This window comes from Dipodomys ordii, unplaced genomic scaffold (assembly GCF_000151885.1).
Source record: "Dipodomys ordii isolate 6190 unplaced genomic scaffold, Dord_2.0 Scaffold51, whole genome shotgun sequence".
Classification (NCBI taxonomy): Eukaryota; Metazoa; Chordata; class Mammalia; order Rodentia; family Heteromyidae; genus Dipodomys; species Dipodomys ordii.
In genome coordinates this window covers 5,678,560-5,699,678 of record NW_012267267.1, presented here as the reverse complement: position 1 = coordinate 5,699,678, position 21,119 = coordinate 5,678,560, and the positions used below count along the sequence as shown (strand labels likewise).

General features: G+C 36.7%; 1 protein-coding gene across 4 annotated transcripts in view; it reads right to left on the bottom strand.

Moving 5' to 3' along the window:
• Lepr (leptin receptor) overlaps positions 1-21,119 on the bottom strand; it is a 68,091-nt gene that overhangs the window by 8,371 nt on the left and 38,601 nt on the right. For all 4 annotated transcript variants that reach the window (XM_013020593.1, XM_013020594.1, XM_013020595.1 and 1 more), the window contains exons 7-16: positions 19,932-20,076; positions 16,743-17,033; positions 16,469-16,586; positions 13,069-13,268; positions 10,188-10,336; positions 8,835-8,994; positions 8,637-8,719; positions 4,735-4,951; positions 2,136-2,318; positions 719-814 (exon numbers count right to left, since the gene is read on the bottom strand). In XM_013020593.1, the coding sequence (XP_012876047.1) occupies positions 719-814; positions 2,136-2,318; positions 4,735-4,951; positions 8,637-8,719; positions 8,835-8,994; positions 10,188-10,336; positions 13,069-13,268; positions 16,469-16,586; positions 16,743-17,033; positions 19,932-20,076 (1,642 nt within the window). The remainder of the gene's footprint in view (positions 1-718; positions 815-2,135; positions 2,319-4,734; positions 4,952-8,636; positions 8,720-8,834; positions 8,995-10,187; positions 10,337-13,068; positions 13,269-16,468; positions 16,587-16,742; positions 17,034-19,931; positions 20,077-21,119) is intronic.

Below are 21,119 nucleotides of genomic sequence, written 5' to 3'. Positions count from 1 at the left end.
GTATCTGACGTTGTACTTGTATAACTTACATACTACCCTTCACTCATTTTGGAACCTTGGAAATTAAACTCCATAAGAGTAGAGACTTGTATTCATGAGCTTCTCCCAAGTTATTAAAACAATGCTCAAGAGATATTTATTAAATAACAGACAAATTTAAAGTTATTTTTATTCTAAAATCAGATAAATACTTCTCTCTTGAAGTTACTTAGCTAAGTTGCTTTGATTTAAAAGTAACTTAAAAATAACAAAATTGAGCCAGGCGCCAATGTAATCCTGGCTACTCAGGTGACTGAGAGCCGAGGAAACAAGCCAGCATGGGTTGAAAAGTCTGTGAGACTCTTATCTCCAATTAACCGGCAAAGAGCCAGAAGTAGAGGTATGGTTAAAGTGGTAGAGTGGAAGCCTTGAACAAAAAGAAGCCCAGCAAAAGTGTGAGCCCCTGAATTCAAGTCCCCATACCAGCACAAAAATAAATAAATAAAATGTTCATTAAAATTAATTAGAAATAGAAGACCTATGAATTTACTACTGTAACAGTTTTGTCTTTAGAGAAAAATTTACTTCCTTTGAACCACTCTATAATAAATATCTCTACATAAGATTCAATTCTCCCATTATTATATCAAATAAAAAATAATCCAATGGCAACACTACTTCTAACACATTACAAAACACACCAGTGTAAAAAGAAAAAAACTAAAAATAAAACTTTTACCTTGGGTGAAACTATTAATTATCTTCGGTTTTCCCACTCCCTCCATAAATACTGGGTAAAGACTGAACTGATACTTCTCAATAGGGATAAAATAATCTGAGGAGAAAGATATGGTAAGAGCTCATTTGTACTTAACTGTGTGAAATGTATACATATAAAAACATAGCTTATATAGACATATATGCAGAAATAAGATGTCAATTGAACTGATGATGAAAGAAATTTCAAAATTAGCCCCAATACTTCAAATTTTCTACCAATACAATTTTCCAAATAATTTTTCAAAAATCATATCCAGACACACATGATTGCAATTTTCAAAGGAATGTTCCTGGTATAGCCAGTTTGTTCAAGTTCACTGGTAAATGGCCTCTTGTTGTACCCTCATTTTCTTTGCCAAAACACTACATACTCCATCATTTCACTTATCCTCACAGTAGGTAATAGTCTTTTTCTCCAGGAAGTTGTCTTACTTAATGTACCTACGCAAGATATCTGGAAAATTAAAATCTTGTGAAGTCCTCTGTAAGGCAGGTAGAATGGAGACCTGGAGTTCTCCTACAGTAGCTGGGAATGATCATCTCCACAGAAAAGCTCAAGAAAGATCTAGTAATATTTTTCACAAATGCTAATAATTGTGTACTATTCCAAAAGAGGTAGATACTTTTGAAGCCTAAATTCAGTATATCTTTGGCTTAAAGAAAGGCACCTAGACAGCAATGGGAAGGAACTTAGTTCTCCATCAATAATTTATACATAAATTTACCCTGATTCCAGATCCCAGGAAGGAAATGGAGGTGGGAGTCCCATGGATGATATTGCACCATGACTGTGGGAATCACCAACTCCCCTACTTAACGTCCCTTAATCCTCACTGGAACTTGTCAGTGCTAGGCTGTGCACAGATACTATGTGCTCTGCTGAACTCTAGGACAATGGGTCTGTCTTCAAGAGACACTGGCCTTGTTCACCAGATCCTAGATCCTTAGACTTGTGACCTTGCATTCCCACTCATTACCAGTGATAGCAAAGTGGGTGCATAGTTTGGGAAATCATTTAGCATTAGGTATTAAAAGCCACTAAAAAAAGATGGTGTTTTTTGTTTATTTTGGGGGGTGTTGAGGATAAAGTTGAAAGCAACTTGAATAGTTTAAGTAGATTTTATAATATGTAATAATATATATATATATGATAATCTAAAATCACAGTAAGAAAAAATTAGAGACAAACCTAAAAGATTTAAGTGTGTCTGTGTACAATATGAAAGAAGCCAGGGAAATGGAACAAAATGGTTCGCTAAGATGATGGGGTCTATGTTTTCAAAGTTTTTATTAACTGGCAATTATTATGTAAGTACTCACCAATTGCATCATATTATTGCATCAAAGAAACTTACTAAAAATTACTGTCAACTTACCATGAATGTAATACTTCTTGACTGTTGAAGGGATCCTAAGCCATTTATTTTCATCATCTTCATTGAGATTTTTCCATTCCATAATAAAGTACATTAGGTTGTAATCGCTGGGTGATAGCATCCAGGAAAGAATCACACAACTGCTGTTTAAAGGATAAGCACTGAGTGACTGCACGATATTTACTGAGGGGAAAAGAAGGAAATTTATTTTTAAATTCAAAATTAATGAGCATTTACTAACACCCTTGAGGAACTTATAACCTACTGGATGAGGGGAAGAGGAAGAGAAGCCAAGTGATTTATACAAGTATAATACATGGCAATTATTTCTGTAGCATAAGAGTCACATAAGCAGAGAAATAAAGGACCCAACCAATGCTACCAAAGAAAAAAGTGATTCTATCTAGAGCCTAAAAGACAGAATGGTTGTCAGTCAAAATGGTTCTCAGCAGAAATCCTGCCAAAGTCTATTCACCATTCTGTGTCTCTCCCACTGCTGGATGGCACAAATAAGGTCCCTCCTAGTTTAAGGCTCCCATGGTTTTCCATATCTGAGATGGGCATTAGTGTCATGTCTACAAGTCCCTCAGGGCCAAGTGTCAAACACCTCTCTGCCCTTTGTGCTTTGTAATGCCAGCCTGGTCTTCCTTCATGTCTTGCTCTGTGTTGTGGAGGTGTTTGGCCAGGTTTCTTCTCTGTTTGAAGCATATGATTTTTTTACCTCCCTCAACTTGGGGAAATTTAACTCGAACACTTCAGGTTTCTGTGCCATACTCTTTTCTCAGAATGACATCTCTGACTCTCAAAGGCAAATGAAGTTCCCTTACTTTTCTTTCTTTCTTTTTTTTAATAAAATTATGTTTCTTTCCTGAGGTCACTTATCCCAATTTCTAAGTAGATATTGTATATTATTTGATTACTATCAGTCCCTGACTGATGTAACCATTACACTTTTTTCTCATGTGGAAATCTCCACCGCTGCATACTAAGCACTCAACAAATATTTCTAGAACATTGTTACTGAAAAACTTTTAGGTGTAAAACATTGTACTGGTGTTCTGTGTTCTATCAGAAGTTTACACTATGCATTCAAAAGTGATCATAACATAAGACAGTCTTGTAAAATATGTAAAATATCTTAAAGGTAGAAAGTACAAAAGTTAAAAGAATGGATAAGACATACTCAAACCAATAATTAGGCTGGGCATAATGGCTCCTGCTTATAATCCACATAAGCAGGAGGAAGTCTGGGCCAAATCTGTCAAAAAGAGACTCTATTTGAAAATTACCTAAAATAAACAGGGCTGGAAGCATGGCCCAGGTACTAAAGAGGCTGCCTAGCAAACATAAGGCCCTGAGTTCAAATTGTACCACCACCACCAAAAAAACAAATAGGCCAAGACTCCATGGAGGAAATGATACTTGGAGAGGCATTTTCTATTAAAAATAGGTACATTGTATAATCCAGATTAGAAATTCCTATGAGTACTTCTCAGTTCTCTGAATAATCAAATATATGAAAATTAATGAAAAAGAGTTTGCTACTCATATTAAATGAAATCCACAGCAATTTTCAAGTCCTGGATAATTGCCAAGACTTGAAAATAGATAGCATGTCATACTATTATAATATGTGTGCATAGCATTTTATATTAAAATACTATATATAGACAAAGCCAAAAGGAAGGAAAACAAAAACAGCAGAAAAGAAAGAACCACTTGTTTCTATTTCCTGGAGTTAATTTCAATAAATACTATTCTGTATGAACAGATGTATATAGGTGTTGCACCTTTTTGTTCCTCTCCTAAAAGTGCCCTCCTTTGGTCTTACTGTGTGTGAATGCTTAGAGACCTGTATAATTTATCATATTCCAGTGTATTTTAGATCTAACTTTTGCATGAGAGAAAACATGCTTTCTTTGTCTATATTTCTTTGGGATTGAAAGGGAGGCACAGAAATGGAGGGAGAAAAGGTGAACAAATACAACAACGGTACTTACTGGATACTATGGGGAAAATGAACTACACAACTTGAAGGTCAGATAGGAGGGAAAATCTGGGAGAGAGTGAGGGAAGGGGTGGCATTGATCAAAAGGAAATATACTCTTTGTTTGGCTTATGTAACTGTAACCCTTCTGTTTAATAAATATTTTAATAATAAAAATAAAATACTATATAAACATAAATACATTACATTCTAATAATACCCCCCACAGTGTACAACAGTATGTTACATATGCTACATCATATACTTACATACAAAATAGTATATATACTTATTTTTACCCTCAGATACATTTACAGAACATACACACACAAACACACACACACACATACACACACTCACGGAACTACAACAATCTTCCTCTCTGCAAAGGCTCAAGTAATAGGTTACTAGAAAATTGTCATTTTGTTATAACACTTCAAAAATGTTCTGCCACGTGAATATAATCAGTGTAGAGTATGTGTTGTTATTTTTCAAGCATAGTGATGGATGAATGGGAATTCCAGGCTGCTCAGAGATAATTTAGACGGGAAGAATGTGCACAGATCAAGTGCTTACAGGAGCAATGGATTCTTACTCTGTTACTCTTCTCACCTTTGCTCATGGGCCGTGAGAATGTGAGATTAAAATTTGCAGAAGAAGCACCAACAGAATTGATGGCCAGAACCGAAACAGTATGTGCTTGCTCTGTCCACAGGAACGTGAGTTGGGTACGATTTCCCACATCTTCTGACCATGTTCCATTGTGGGAAGTATGATGCTTTACCACGTATCTCCTCACACTGCACAGTGAGTCACTTTGGGTCAGGGGCTGTAGTAAACATAGAAATTGATTAGTGGAAAGACTACAGTGCTTTTATACCAAATGAGCACACTGAGCTCTGATTACAATTTCCCATCAGTAGCTACCAGTTAGATGAAGGCAGGAACTGCCTATTACAATGCTGAGGTTAGTGGGGAAGGATAGAAACTGCCTCCAAGCACATTCTCCGTGAATGTGTCTGAGTAGTAACAGAGCAGAGTAAACTTATTTTTCTTCTTTTGAGTTTGTTCTTTTCTCAAGACCCAAAGAATACGTCCCTTGAATACAGTGAAGTAAAAAAACAATTAGACACCTTCCTACTAAACTGTTTTATCAGTCTTTAGAGAAAGACTGACAAGGAATAGTTTGCTCAAACAAACAAACAAACCAGGATCAATTATATGAAGCAAACAAAAAAGCCCTGAGAAGATGTTAATGCACATTAATCCTACGAAGATCATCAGTAGTTTTCCCTTGCTCTGATGCACTTGGAGGATTTCAAGCAGGGTGTGCTTACAAAGAACAAGGGACAAAAACTCTTGGGTTAATGGATAAGGCCATAGGATTTCTGTCTTACAGCCCTTTATAAAGACTAGACAGTGTTTTTTTTAAATTCCTAAGTAAAATATGCACCAATGTTCTTTTTGATTCAATGTTGTTCTTCATTCTAAAGAGCATAGCAATAGGGGCTGGGAAGGTGGCTCAGTGGTAGAGCGCTTGTCTCGCATGAATGAGGCCCTGGGTTTGATTCCTCAGCACCAAATAAGCAGAAAAAGCCAGACGTAGTGCTGTAGCTCAGGTGGTAGAGCACTAGCCTTGAGCTAAAGAGCTGAGGGACGGCACCCAGGCCCAGAGTTCGGGCCTCACAACTGACCAAAAAAAAAAAAGAGAGAGAGAGAGCATAGCAATCGACCCTATTGCAGACAGGATGAATTGCTGTGAATCCTTTCTAACAGCCTGGAAAGCTAGACTAACTTACAATTTTAAAAGCTTCTCATGATTTAAGTAGGAAAACAATGAACAAGTTATTTGGGTTGAGTGTCCCCTATCTGAAAATCTGAAATCCAGAATGCTCCAAAATCTGAACATTTGAATATCATGTCGGTGCTGAAATGGGTGAGCTTTCAATCATAATTTCGGACATCAGATTTGAGGCTTAGGGATGCTTTGGTTCTTGGTGTTTAGGCTTTTTTTTCCCGAAAGTATCATGCCTACTATATGTGTCCATTGAACACTATTGGGAAAATACTGTCTAGGTCTGAGCTGTGTAGGCTTGGGGAGAGGCTATGGTTTGGCTCTTGAGCATCCACCGAAGGTCTTAGGTGTTAAAAACTTGGTCACCAGCTTGTAATGCTTCTGGGGACTGGTAGTATAGCAAGGATACATGTTCTAATGGAAGGAAGTGAGGTCCCCTTGAAAGGGATATTAAAATAGCACCACTTTCCTCTTTCCCAATGCTGATTAGTGAGCAGTTTCTTCAGCCATCTGTTCCTAGCATGATGTACTTACTGCCTTGCAAATAAAGCCAATAGACCATAGGCTGAAGCCTTTAAAACCCAATGAGCCACAAGGAATCTTTCCTGCTTAGACCCTGTTTATAACAGGTTATTCTGTCATAGTGATAGAAAACTAACATGGGAACCACAACAATTGATCTTCCTAACTTCAAGTTAGAAAATTGAACTGAAACAATACAAAACTAGGACAAGATTGAAAAAAGAGAATTCAGCTAATAAAAGGCATTCATGTTCCTTGAAAAGATGTAGCAACAATGCTTTCTCTCCTTATTTCAAATCAAATCTGAAGAACCCAATATGAATGACAAGGGCCACTGTGGCTATTTACATTTTAATTAATTAATTAATTAATTATGAGTTAAAATTCAGTTTCTCAGTCACATTAGGCACATTTCAGGTACTAATAGACACATGAACCTACTTTATAGGACAAACCATTTCCATTGTTACCAAAAGTTCCAGTGGACAGCATCATTGAAAAAACATGGAAGCCATGATATAAAGAAAACATAAAAAAGACAATAGTTTGTTGGGCCTGTTAGGATGGAAGAAGAGGGAGGAAGTGACTGCAGCTGGGGTCAGAAGGCAATTGCTACACTTGCTACATTTGTTTACTGTATAGTAAACAAAAATAAACGAATAACTAAAGGTGCTTAAATTCTGTTCACATTTGCCCTACCACTGTCTTAGAAACATCACTGCCTGATTCTCACTGTAGAAACACTCAGATCTTTGAAGCAGGTGTTCAAAGAAATAAAACAAGGGAAGAAGGAGAAGAAAACAATCTGTTGAGTAAATAGCTGTTTCTTATTCAGCAGAGCCTCCTTCCTTGGTGGGCTGAGCTCCCCACACAGTCACAGTACATACCCTGAGCCCCCCGGGAGTAGAAATGTGAAAACTGCTTAGACAAAAAATGATTAATAAGGGTGGGGGTGGGTAGGGGAACAAAGGAGGAGGAGGCAACAACACTTGATAAGAAATGTATTCATTACCTTGCCCATGTAATTGTAACCCCTCTGTACGGTATTTTCACAATAAAAAAAATAAAAAATATGCATCAGATTTAAAAAATGATTAATAAACATCAGCACCAGTTTTTAGTGCTAACATTAAATTAGAAATGTTGAAATAGAACTATTTAGAAATAGTCTTGAAAGACTATACTTTCAGGGATCATTTCTGTAGTTTGTTATTAGAAATAGTCTTGATTATGCAAACAAGTAAAATTATACAGTAACTAGATTTACAAACTTTGTATGTCTCACTTTTTTACATAAGGATTGATCTTAGATAAGCACACATTTTAAAATCATGTTAGTTTACTCTTGGAGAATGAACTTTAATTTATTTAGGGTGACACCAATATTATTTTATTTTGTGTGCTTCTTTCCAAAATCATTCTTAAATTAGGTATCACTTGGGATAGAAATCAATTCATTTGAAACACAATGTTTAAAATTTTCTGAGTATTTATCATTGAAGAGAATATTACTTATCTGCTATTATATAGATACGTTACATTTTAGATATTCTTGAAGTATGAAGGGGAGTCCACATTGACGTTATACAAGATTAATTGTTAAAACAGGGATACAGATTGACCCATTGCAACAAGAGATATACAAGACGCTATGTTGATAAACGAACTTTACAATTTAGGTGGGGGTGGGGGACGGGGGGGGGTAATAGCTGAGGAGGTGGGAGGGAAGGTATGGTAGGGGAAAAACAAAGAAGGAGGCAACAATGCTGGATAAGAAATGTACTCCTTACCTTGTTCATGCATCTGTAACCCTTCTGTACAGTATTTTCACAAGAAAACGTTAATTTATAAAGATCAAATATAAATACAATTTTTGGATTGGGTATACTAAATTATCATTTGGCCCAATTTATACTCATACACCTGTTCAATTTTGACATCTAAGTGACTTCACCAAAAACAGTTGTGATACAATTATGTTTAAATGAAAAGAGAATTCAATTCTCCTAGCTCCACTCCAATGCTCCAAGAACTATAAATCTTAGCTCTTTACAATCAGATCTCAAAAATGAAATGAGAATACAAAACCGGAGGTCATTTAGGAGGTTAATAATGGCAGGATTATGAACAACAAAGTAAGTATATCTTTTAAGAGAATAAAAGTAAAATTTAAGAATGAAATACAAAGCAGGGATACCTTCCAAAGTAAGGTGACGTTGTTCTCTTTTTCAGTAATATCTCCATGTATTATTCTCCACAATTCAGGTCCTCTCTTGGGAACTACAAAATGAAAAGAAGGCGGGATTGTCCATGTATCTTCATCAAAAAATACTTTAGTCATTTATGAAGCGACACCTAAGCACTTTCAAGATACATTTACAAAATCTTTGCAGACCTTTGACGTCCATGACAGCTGTGTATGCTGGGTTGCTCCAATTGCTCCAGTACCCCAGGCCATCTAACCTCTTGCAGCGCACCTGAGCAGCATAGACCACACATAGGTCTGGCACTGGGAAACTGGCAGATTTTGATTTTGCATCATGCACCTCATGCATCTGTAAGTCAAAGTAGTAGACTGAATTTCACCAGTATGCATGTATTGAAAGGGCTCCATTTTCATTGTAAAGCTTAGAACAATTCCAACATTAAGAGAAAATTGATTTTGTGTTCAAAACCAACCTGGGCAGAAAAGTCTCTGTGACTCGTCTCCAATTAACTACTAAAAAACTGGAAGTAGATCTAGGACTCAAGTGATAGAGTGTTAGCCTTAAGCAAATAGCTAAATGGAATTGCCCATGCCCTGAATTCAACCCCTCATGTATTGACACACACACAAAAAAAGAATTGGGGGGGGAAGGGGTCAGTCATGGGTTTGAACTCTGGGCCTGCATGCTGTCCCTGAGCTCTTCAGCTCAAGGCGAGTGTTCTACCACTTCAGCCACACATCCACTTCCAATTGTCTGGTGGTTAACTGGAAATGAGAGTCTCACTGACTTTCTTGCCTGGGCTAGCTCCGAAATGAGATCCTCAGATCTCAGCCTCTTGAGTAGATAGGATTACAACCGTGAGCCACCAGCACCCGGCCAAAAAAAAAAAAAAAAGAGAAATTTTAATTTAGTGTTTCTCCCTAGAAAACCAAATGGATAAAATGCATGTTCATTTTAGTTGACATAATTGTGATGTAAGACATAATTAAGTTTCCTGGTGTATTCTGGTTTTTGAAAACTACTACCTCAAAACAAATGGAGAGAGCAATTCTACACATTCTTGCTTCTATGGATATAAATCTGTGTGTTTAATTAAAGCAACTTCTTTTAAAGTGTGCTCTGTTGAATACATTTGTATGTATTAGTAGATGTTAGAGAAAAAAAGGTCCTTGGAAATATAAGTTTGGGAACCACTAGATAAAAAAAAAAAGACACAATTGCCTCTTTAATGTAAGACATCTCAGATTGTTAATATGCCATATACTGCAACTCTTCCCTCCAAAGATACTCTAATGCAGGTTTCTCTAAACCTATTTAAACATAGGTCTTATAGGATTCATGTTCTGTGTGAAATGTATTTGGGGAAAGGATTGATCTAGAAATGTTGTTTTATAAAAGAGTTGAAAGACTGAAAAATCTAACTAAAATACAGGATGATATACTTTTTGTATACCAATAAAATCAACCTTACATTAAAAACTCTTACACATTAAAAAATTAAAACAGTGAGGCAAACTGAAGAAATTTCTAAGGAAAGATACCTTCCATTGTATTTCTTTCCCACTTAACCCATATCGAATCTGGAACTGAAGATTATTCTCCGGAAAGAGTGGCTTTTCCCACGATACTTTCAAAAATCCAATGTTTACTGTCATTTCTGCTTTCACACTAGATGGAGGAAGTGGTCTCACTAGAAATTGTAAGAATATTATAGAATGGTAATTTAAAGAGCAGTGTACTTAAACATCATACTATAACGCATAATTTAATACCACATATTCATAATCCAAAAATCCTCTCAAAACTTTCTTATTACCTCATCTTTCATCTTTATAACTTTACATAAGACATAAAAATTATTTCTATTTCACAAAGAGTTTCCTTTAAAAAATCAATAATCAGGGGCTGGGAAGTTGGCTCAGTGGTAGAGCGCTTGCCTTGCATGCCTGAGGCCCTGGATTCGATTCCTCAGCACCACAAAAGCAAAAAAAGAAAAAAGCCAAAAGTGGCACTGTGGCTCAAATGGTAGAGTGCTAGCCTTGAGCTGAAGAGCTGAGGGACAGCGCCCAGGCCCAGAGTTCAGGCCCCATGACCGGACCCCTCCCCCCAAAATCAATAATCAGTTATCCATGGCACTCCATAAATTAATAAAATACCTCATTAGAAATTGAGCCATTGAGACTAACAGGATATGACTCACTGATAGAGTGCTTACTTAGTATGAGCACGGCCCAGGGTTCAATTCATAGGAAGTGGAAGGAGAAAAGAAAGGGGAAGGACAAGTTCAAGGGGAACAGGAAGAGGAGGAGGAAAGAAAGGAGTTAATGTCTGGGAGTATACTATAACTCTGTGACACAGGCCTTGTCTAACATGTATAAGGCCTTAGCTTCAATCCTCAAAGCCACATAAAAAGTAAAGAAAAAAGAAATGGAATCCTTGGCACTACATGTAAAGGTATCATACTGAAGACATAAATGTTAATATTAATCTGTGTTCTTTAGCTTAAACATCTCCCACACAGACACTATCTCTGAATTCATAATTTCTACTTTAAAGCCACTCTTCCAAATAATAAAAGACAAATAAAAGATTGGATATTTGATACAAAAATTGAAAGCATAAGCATAACTGTGAGCCTCTGGACCTCTGGTGTTGCTTATCTGCCCAAAGAGAGGAGCGTTCCACAGAGAGGTTGTAGAGCCAATTGATGTGATTCATGAGTTTTAAAACACTTAAGTGGCATACATGCACACTAACTAGTAAAGAACTGCTCTCCACAGAACACCTCCAAAACCAGCTCACATACATTTGAATGACCCAGTACCTAACAGGTGAATGCCTGGCACCAAAAAGGGCCTCCAAAGAGGGACAGAAATGCCACTTTTCTTAGTGATTATTTTCAAAGTCCTTTCTGCACACTTGCAATCCGAAGTATTTGTGTGACATGTCCAAGTTTACAAAGCTAGTAAGTAGTGGAGCTGCCACTAATTTCCAAGTTGAATTTGCACATTTCTTCTTGTTAGCTAAGACAATACTTTCAAAAACACAAAATATCACAGGTTATTCAGAGCATATATTACCGAATTCATGTTGCCTTGTCGTGTTACTTGCATACTTGTGAGTGTTACCTGTGTGTGTTGATGGGTAGGAGGGATCTTTGCTATCTTAATTTATTTAGTACCCATAAGATCATGCACAATGAAGTTACATATAAGAGAAAATTAATTACATGGAAACTTTATGTGTTCACATTTAAATTAAAAGGTACATTTCACTAATACAGTAACCCTTGTTTTAATTATGTTTTTCCAGCATAAAGTTTTATTTTATTCATATTTTATTATTTTATTCATAATATTAATAAATATTCATAAATGAATATTTTATTCATTTTTATTCCAATTAGTTGAATAAAAATGAATAAAATATTTGAATTTTTGCATAATACCCAACAAAATAGTATATAGAAACAATTGCTATTCTTTTTTACTTTTTGGGGGGGGTCATTCGTGGGGCTTGAACTCTGGGCCTGGGTGCTGTCTTTGAGCTCTTCCAAGTACTCTACCACTTGAGCCACTTCCAGTTTTCTGGTAGTTTATTGGAGATAAGAGTCTCATGGACTCTCCTGCCAGGGCTGGCTTTGAAACGTCATCCCCAGATCTCAGCTTCTTCAGTAGCTAGGATTACAGGCGTGAACAACTAGCACCTGGCACAATCGCTATTCTTTAACTTCTGTTGTACCATCAGAAATAAGTTATTTCTCCAAAATTTCACAATTACACTGGAGATATGTACCAAATATTTCAAGGGCTCTATGAATTCTTAGATCTCAAAACTTCTGTTGAAAAGAATGTCCTAAATATCATGAATGTGCCATCAAGGTGTCATCTTAGTCTGTTCTGTAATCCATAGAGTAGTATGCTGAAAATGTTCTAATTGCTATGTATGAGTTATCAATACCTATGAAGAAGTATGCCAAAAATAATATAAGATAGACTCAAATAATTTTTCTAAGGTTGGTCATCTTGTGAATTTTACTATATGCAGAAAAAAAATTTCTTTTGAAAATCTAGTGTGATTAGAAAATGGCAAAGAAGAGCCAGGCACTGGGGCGGCTCACACCTGTAATCCTAACTACTCAGGAGGCTGAGGATCGTGGTTCAAAGCCAGCCCAGGCAGGAAAGTCCATGAGACTCTTATCTCCAGTAAACCACCAGAAAACCAGAAGTGGCACTGTGGCTCAAGTGGCACTTGCCTTGAACTGAAGAGCTGAGGAACAGTGCCTAGGCTCAGAGTTCAACCCCTATGACTAATCAAAAAAAATGAAAGAAAGAAAGAAAAAAGGAAGGAAGGAAAGAAAAAAGAAAATGGCAAAGAATAATATTAATTCTGAATTATCTTGCATCCAAATCTACTACTTACCTACAGAATCAGGGACCACACATGTTGGCAGGGAGTTGAGTGAACCTAATGAGTGATTGACAGTAATCCACATTGTGTAGCCAGATAATAGAAAGATTGGCTGGAAAACGCACTCATAAAAGCCATTCCTCTGCAAATGGCAATCTTTGGGCTCAGATACAGGATGAATAGATGGACTATCAGAACAATAAAGACTGCTCCTAAAGACACAAAAATAGTCAATTAACATATAGCACTGATCAAAGCAATATGGATATTTGAGAATTCTGAATTGTTCTAAAAGAAATATTTTTCTCCATCTGAAAATGGTGTATTTTTAATTAGAAAGGCATTCTTAAATACCCAGTTATTTTCCAAGCTGCATCTTTCCACAGAAATAGTAATACCTATAAAATATTGTATTCATCATTAATTAGAGGTATCGATTTAAAAGGCTCAAATAAAAATATAATCCAGTGAGAGATAGCATCTATAATACCGTGAAAGTCAAGCTAACATTTTATATTAGTGAAATAATTTTAAAGGTGTAGATTAGAAATAATAATTGCAACTCCCAGGAAGGTAATAAGGCTGATTTTTCATATTTCAAATCAGGAATTGATTCTACAAACAATTGACAATGTAACTGACAGTATAACTTAACAATACCTAATACTTTCTCATTTAAATTAAAATAATGCCAATCCCTGATGTGTATATGAATAATATACTAAAGTATTACTCATTTTCTCAGGTAATAAAACAGTTAAAATTTTGAGTCTCAACCAACATTCCACCTCAGGACATACAAAGTATTTCTTCTCTACTCTGGCACAGTGCTTCCACTACTAGTTGTTCTGAATACAGCATTTAAATGGCTGAAGTAGCAATGAGGAGCAGAGTGAGGAAGTCCGAAGAAAATAAAACATTTATGATGTTCTCTCCTCTATCATTTTTGGATGCTTTTATTTCTCTCAAGATTATCGATATGGATGTAGTTAGTGTGTGTGTGTGTGTGTGTGTGTGTGTGTGTGTGTGTGTGTGTGTGTGACAGAGAGAGAGAGAGAGAGAGAGAGAGAGAGAGAATAATAGTGAGAAAAATGCAAACAGGAAGAGAATCACTCTCAGGAGCAGTAGAGAAGCCAAGTGTAGGAATAGTCCGCTTGGAACAAATGCTTAGCATTATTATCATGAGAGCAATTAATCATTACAGACTGTTTCCTGTAAGTTAGAGCATTTAATTATAATTAAATGTTTTATTAATTCTCATAGAAATCCTGTAAATCCTGCTATCTCTCCTGTTTATAGACAAAGCTATTGAGAATTCTGAGGCTGAGGGACTCAGCGACATGCAGCTAGTTTCATGGGTATTCTGTGTTTGTAAGGTAGATGAGCCACGGGCTTTTAGAAAAGTCTTCCACAAGCTCATCCTGTTTCATGAAAACACCATGAAAAGAACAGAAAGACATGGTATAGAAGTGAAATCACATTACCATGAACATTTTATTGGGTTAAAAATAGTCAACGTTGGCAGGTTTAAGGCAACTACTTTCCCATTTCAGAAACTGCCACATTTATCCTAACACTACACAGTAACAGACTCATAGAATTAGGACCAGAATTCAAACTGCAGTATTTGAGTGAGGATATATATTCTTCAAGTTGAAATTTTAGATTTTAAGAACAGTAGGGCAAGCCGGGCATCGGTGGCTGACGCCTATAATACTCAGGAAGCTGAGATCTGAGTATCACAGTTCAAAGCCAGCCTGGGAAGGAAAGTCCTTAAGACTTATCTCCAATTAACCACCAGAATACCAGAAGTGTGCTGTGCCTCAAGGTGCAGAGTGCTAGCCTTGAGCTGAAGAGCTCAAGGACAGCACCCAGGCCCAGAGTTCAAGCAAGCAAGAGAAAGAGAGAAAGGGAAGGAGGGAGGAAGAGAGGAAGGAAGCAAGGAAGGAAAGAAGAAAGGAAGGGAAGGAAGGAACAGTAAGGCATAGTGTTTAAGAGTAAAATGTATATATATATATATATATATATATATATATATGAAAATGACTATGAAATACTTTAAAAATAAAAAATGTGTATGTATTATCACTTCTAATCAAAATAAATAATGCTAGGAAAGACAAGAGAAATGCTATGAGATGTCTTAATAAAAACAAATTTAAAAATAAGCAAGTACAATGCATATTTCTCCTTATTAGAACTTAATACTTTTGATTATTATTTCCCAAATAACTTCACTGAACCTAGGGCCATGCATATACAAGGAAAGCTCTCACTTGTATTTTGTAGTTAGTTTATTTTTAGTGGCACTAGGGTTTAAACTCAGGGCAGTTTATTTTTAGTGGTACTAGGGTTTAAACTCAGGGCTTTGAGTTTTCTACAACTTGAGCATATCATCAGCCCTTGTATTTGTTTTTTACATAGGGTCTTGCCAACCTTTCCTGGAACTCTCAAACCTTCTGCCTCTGTCTTTCTTTTTTTTGTTTTGTTTTGTTTTTTTGTTTTTTTGGGGGTCCAGTCGTGGGGCCTGAACTCTGGGCCTGGGCGCTGTCCCTCAGCTCTTCAGCTCAAGGCTAGCGCTCTACCACTTGAGCCACAGCACCACTTCCAGCTTTTTTCTTTTTGCTTATATGGTGCTGAGGAATCGAACCCAGGGCCTCCTGCATGCAAGGCCAGCACTCTACCACTGAGCCACCTTCCCAGCCCCCTGCCTCTGTCTTTCAAGTAGCTGTGATTACAGGTGTGCACCAGCTCATTTGGCTCCTCATCTAGTTCTTAAAACCATTCATACTGTCTCTTATAATCTTTATCTGATCTTTTTTTAAACATCAATCTTTAGCCAAATAATGTTCAATATTTTTAATCCTCCATACCCTACTCTAGACAATTTTTAAGTCAATTTAAATGTACATAATTTAAATGTATCATTGATGAGTTAAAACTCAATTATAGCCAGTCACAGTGGCTCACACCTGTAATCCTTGCTACTCAAGAGGCTGAGAACTGAGGATCATAGTTCAAAGCATGATTTAGGAAGGAAAGTCCATGAAACTGTTATCTCCAATTAATCACCAAAAGGCCAGAAATGGAGATAGGGCTCAAGTGGTAGAACACTAGCCTTCAGCAAAAAAGTTCAGGAACAGAAGCCAGTATCTGAGTTCAAGCCCCAGGTCAGGCACAATAAATAAATAAATGACCCTCAGTTGAAGATAATGAGTTGTCAGACAAGGAAACTTAAAATAAAACATACTAGAACTTTCTTAACCTTGGGCATGAAAATTTCCAAGTTGGTTATATTCTACCTTCCGCTGTCAGGAAGAAAAATCTATAAAACTACTGTTTTGATGGATATTTCAATAGAAAATATCTCACCCTACTCACAGAAAAACAAAAGAGCAAAAACCATACCTACCTGTGATATCTTAACTGCAAAGAATTTCCCACATGTGATTGGATTGGATTGGCTGACCATCTGCAAGTCATTTTAGTTAAGTACCCATCAGTTTCACATGATATATTGATATTGACATCTATTTAAAACACATTAAAATATTAATATAAAAATAAAAACACCAAAAACAATTAATGAAAAAATACTTTATTTACATTTTAATAGGACTCTGCTATAGGGCCCACAATAAAAGTGATCTTGTGAGACAAAAGGAAGAAGACTTTGGAATCCTTACCGATCACATGTAACTCAGCGTAGCGGTGGTGGCACTCCTGCTCACTGCAGCAGTACACTGCGTCATAGGTGAACTTCCCTCGGAGCTTGGTGGCTTTCACATTGGGAAAAGTGACTTTGCTGACAAGGTCACTCACAACAGTATACTGACTTTGAGGAATTTTTTCAGCTAAATTCATCCACCAAACAATCTTTGTGGAGGACACAAGCTGGTTTGCATGTTTATAGATGCAGTGAAAAGACACATTCGACCCAGCACTTGTCAAGATTTTAGCTGGGAAGTATATGACATCTACAATGAGGAAGAGAGAAAGGAGAGGAGATAAAGACAGAGAGCATCATGAAAGCAACTTACACTATGTAAAAGATTCTCAACACAGTCCAGGGTTATTCTCTTGTCAACAATAAAACCAGTGTACCAAGAAACTGAATGACTCTAATTGCCTATTGATGGACGGTTAAGTCTCACAACTTCTGTTCCCAAGTGCTTGAGCCTCTGTGATGCCTTTGTTACCTTCTAAACCCACAGATTTGCTCACCATGAAACATCTTTTATGGAATAACTGTTACTGGCTAAGTTTTCAGCAATAATAATGATAATAATAACTGAAATAAAGTACAGTTTCATTCTACAGTGACATGTTATCCATCAGCTACTGCTTTAAGAATCAGTGAAACCAGAGGAGGGCTCTTAGAATAAATCACCATGAGACAAAATCCAGAAAGAAAAGATGGTTATTTTATTGCCTTGTTTTATTTTGTCTTTATTCTACTGTCTTTATTGTTTTAAATACTTGAAATTTTCAAGAAAATAGGTAAAGTAGATAAAACAAAAATAAGATAATTCATTAGGAAATGTAATATGACCAGTACACCAGCCCAGGAAGCAGGGAAGGTGTAAATGTTGGTCTATAGCACCATTATGAGTTACTCAATGCCACTGTCCTGTGCTAAAGGACAAACAGATTGTATTCTAAAACATGACTTTTATTGTCTGTGTGCTCTTTATTCCATACTTTTTAGAACAATTTATTGGAAACTTAGTTTGCCAATCAGAAAGGTACATTGATAGACCCTATCCCTATGAAGGTAGAATAGGTTAAAAGTAGGCTAGGAAGAAACTATTTGCATCATGGTTCATGAAAAAAAAAAAAAACAGAAAAACAGTCTATCTTGACTGCATGATTTTTCAGTAAGCCATTTGGTGCTGAAGGTCTGTTTGTGTTTTGTGTGTCTATAGTAAATTGAAACAAGAAAAAAACATAGTAGCATGAAATGATTGAGCAGAAGACGGACGACTCAATTATGAACACTACTGAGTACAAGCCCAGCCCAGAAGGGAACTCAGCCTTCATGTGTACATTACATACTGGAGAAGTTCCTACATTTGAGAGATCACTAACCTACCTTCCCGGAGCTAACAATCTCATCACTGAACTAGCTCAAAGTCTTAGAGCAATTATTTTTTATTTTAAAAAAGTACTCAGGAAATTTCACAAAGTAAATTCAATAAAACCCAATTCTCTGTTAACTAGAAATAGAAATTAACATCTAAACCTGTTTTACAATAGATCCCTTAGTCTCCAAGGCAAAAGTAATTGCTCTCCTTGTTTAACACATTATTTAGCTCTTCTCACAATCTTACTTTGTGCTGAGAAATTAGTTAAAAATATGTCTAGCACCTATCTCCTCTAAATATGGAGATTTTGAACATACAGATTATAGATTCACAAACTATAATGGCATCTAATGCTTACTGAGTGCCCACTAAAAGTTAGATGTTCTGTATCTGATAAAAGCCTCATTGTATCACTTTGTTTTATCCATATAAAAATTCTTTCTTTTTTGTGTGTCAGTCCTAGGGCTTGGACACTCTTCCTAAGCGTTTGTACTCAAGGCTAGCACTCTGCCATTTGAACTACAACTCCACGTCCAGTCTTTGGGTGGTTAATTAGAGATAAGAGTCTCATGGCTTTGTTGCTCCGTCTGGCTTTGAAGTGTAATCCTCAGATCTCAGCCTTTTGAGTAGCTAGGATTACAGGCCTGAGCCAACAGCACCTGGCAACAACTCTATTTTATAAGTAAGAAAATTGAGACACAGAAAGGTTAAGAAATTCTGTAAGTAAATGGTGAAGCTATAAACTGTCAGACTCTGAAATCAATTCGCTTAAAAATCTTTAATGATCCTTTCTGACTAACACTTTTTAAAAATAGTAACTAATCAATAACTACTCTTTTTGAGTTAGAACAATTATTTGCTTAGTATTTTACATGATACTTGCAGTTTCCACATAATCACAATCAGCTTGTGTAATTTGAACAAGAATAATAGTTCTCCTAGTGACAAATCAGACAACTAGGGCTGGGAAGGTGGCTCAGTGGTAGAGCGCTTGCCTTGCATGCATGAGGTCCTGGGTTCGATTCCTCAGCACTACATAAGCAGAAAAATAAAAGCTGGAAGTGGCACTGTGGCTCAAGTGGTAGAGCACTCACCTTGAGCTGAATTGCTGGGGGATAGCATCCAAGCCCAGAGTTCAAGCCCCATGACCAACAAAAAGAAAGGAAAGAAAGAAAGAAAGAGAAAGAGGGAGAGAGGGAGAGAGAGAGAGAAAGGGAGAAAGAGAGAAAGGGAGAAAGAGAGAGAGAGAAAAAGAAAGAAAGAAAGAAGGAAAGAAAGAAAGAAAGAAGGAAAGAAAGAAAGAAGGAAAGAAAGAAAGAAAGAGAGAAAGAAAGAAAGAGGAGAGAGAGAAAGGAAAGAAAAAGAAAGAAAGAAAGAAATTATCAAAACAATTGGTGTTCTGAAGTTAAGTGAGAAACTATTTTAATTGATTGGTTGTCTGATGAACTGATCAATTTAGGAAAGGATCTCTCTTCGTAGGCTGGTTTTGAGCTCGCAGTTCTTCTACTTCAGCCTCTCAAGTACTGGGATTAGAGGTGTGTAATAATATGACCAACATAACTTTTCATCTATTTTTTTTCTATGAAGAGAAATTCACTAAAAAACTACTTTGAAAGCACAAAAACATAGGAACTCCACTACAATTTTAATTAATAATCAGCCTGTTCAAAATTTAAATAAAATAATAATATTGTGACCACTCTTTGATTTTAAGGGTCATACAATTTAAGATGTTTATGATATGCCAAAGGCAAATTCCTGAAGTCTAGTTCACTCTAGAACAAGACATACCTTGAGTGGTAAAGACATGAGGCGAACTCCAGTCACTCCAGACTCCTGGGCCATCTAGTCTCTTGACCCTCACCTGGACCTCATATGAAGACCCAGGAAGCACGCCATCTACCAGCAGGGATGTAGCTGATACAATCTCATCACCCTGTTAAATATTATGTTCAAACATCAGACCACCAAATTAGCTGATATTGATCATAAGCAAGTCTCCAAAAAAAAGTTACAGGGGAGGTATCTGGCCAGAGTTGAATTAAAACAGAAATCAATGACAAAGTAACAAATGTTTGTATACTAGTCAAGAAAATGTTAACTAGCCTAGGGTCCAAACATCATATGACAGTTGTCAAATACACTTAACCAGATGACAATGAAAGGATGCCCTTTAGAATATTGAGAAATGAAGCTAACATCAGTGGAAAATTCCAAACCACTGCTGCCATCTATACACCTGCTATAAAAAAGAAGGGGGAGGGAGAAGTAGAGACTTATCCTAGCTCCTGAAGGAGTGATTCAGGGACAGAAGGTGTGAATGATTTCTAAGAAACTGACCCTGATGATAAGCTGTATGGCATAAGTCAAAACATAGCTTGTAAACCAGAAGGAAACCATCTGAGTCCAGGACCTGCATTAAAAAAATCCTCTAGCTAAGAAATTACTTAGGGAATACATTCAGTTTCCCAGTATAATGTCCTTCAATGTTACTAAATTCTGTGGGCTCTTTAGAACCATAGGGTGAAGGAAATGGAGATAGGCCATAGTCTGAAAATGATAGAAAGCATCAGTAATACATGAGACAATATCAGATCACTCATATTTGAAATCCTTACTTTACAAATGAGAACACAGAAGCCTATAATAGCCCTAACTGTGTTTCCAAACATGACACTTCCAATCTCCAACCTGCTGCTGTTGGTGAAAATTAGCTCACCCCTTGTCTAGGGCTGATGGGTTTGAACACTTACTTAGCAAGCACAAAGCCCCAAATTAAATTTCCATTACTGAAAAAAAAAACCTAAATGAGCTTTTAACAACAAGAGCAACCAAATGTACACATTCTATTTGCTGGATGCCAGTGGCTCATGCCTGTAGGTCAGGAGGCTGAGACCTGGAGGTCATGGTTCACAGCCAACCCAGGCAGAAAAGTCTGTCAGACTCCATTTCTAAAATAACCAGAAAAACATAGGGCTA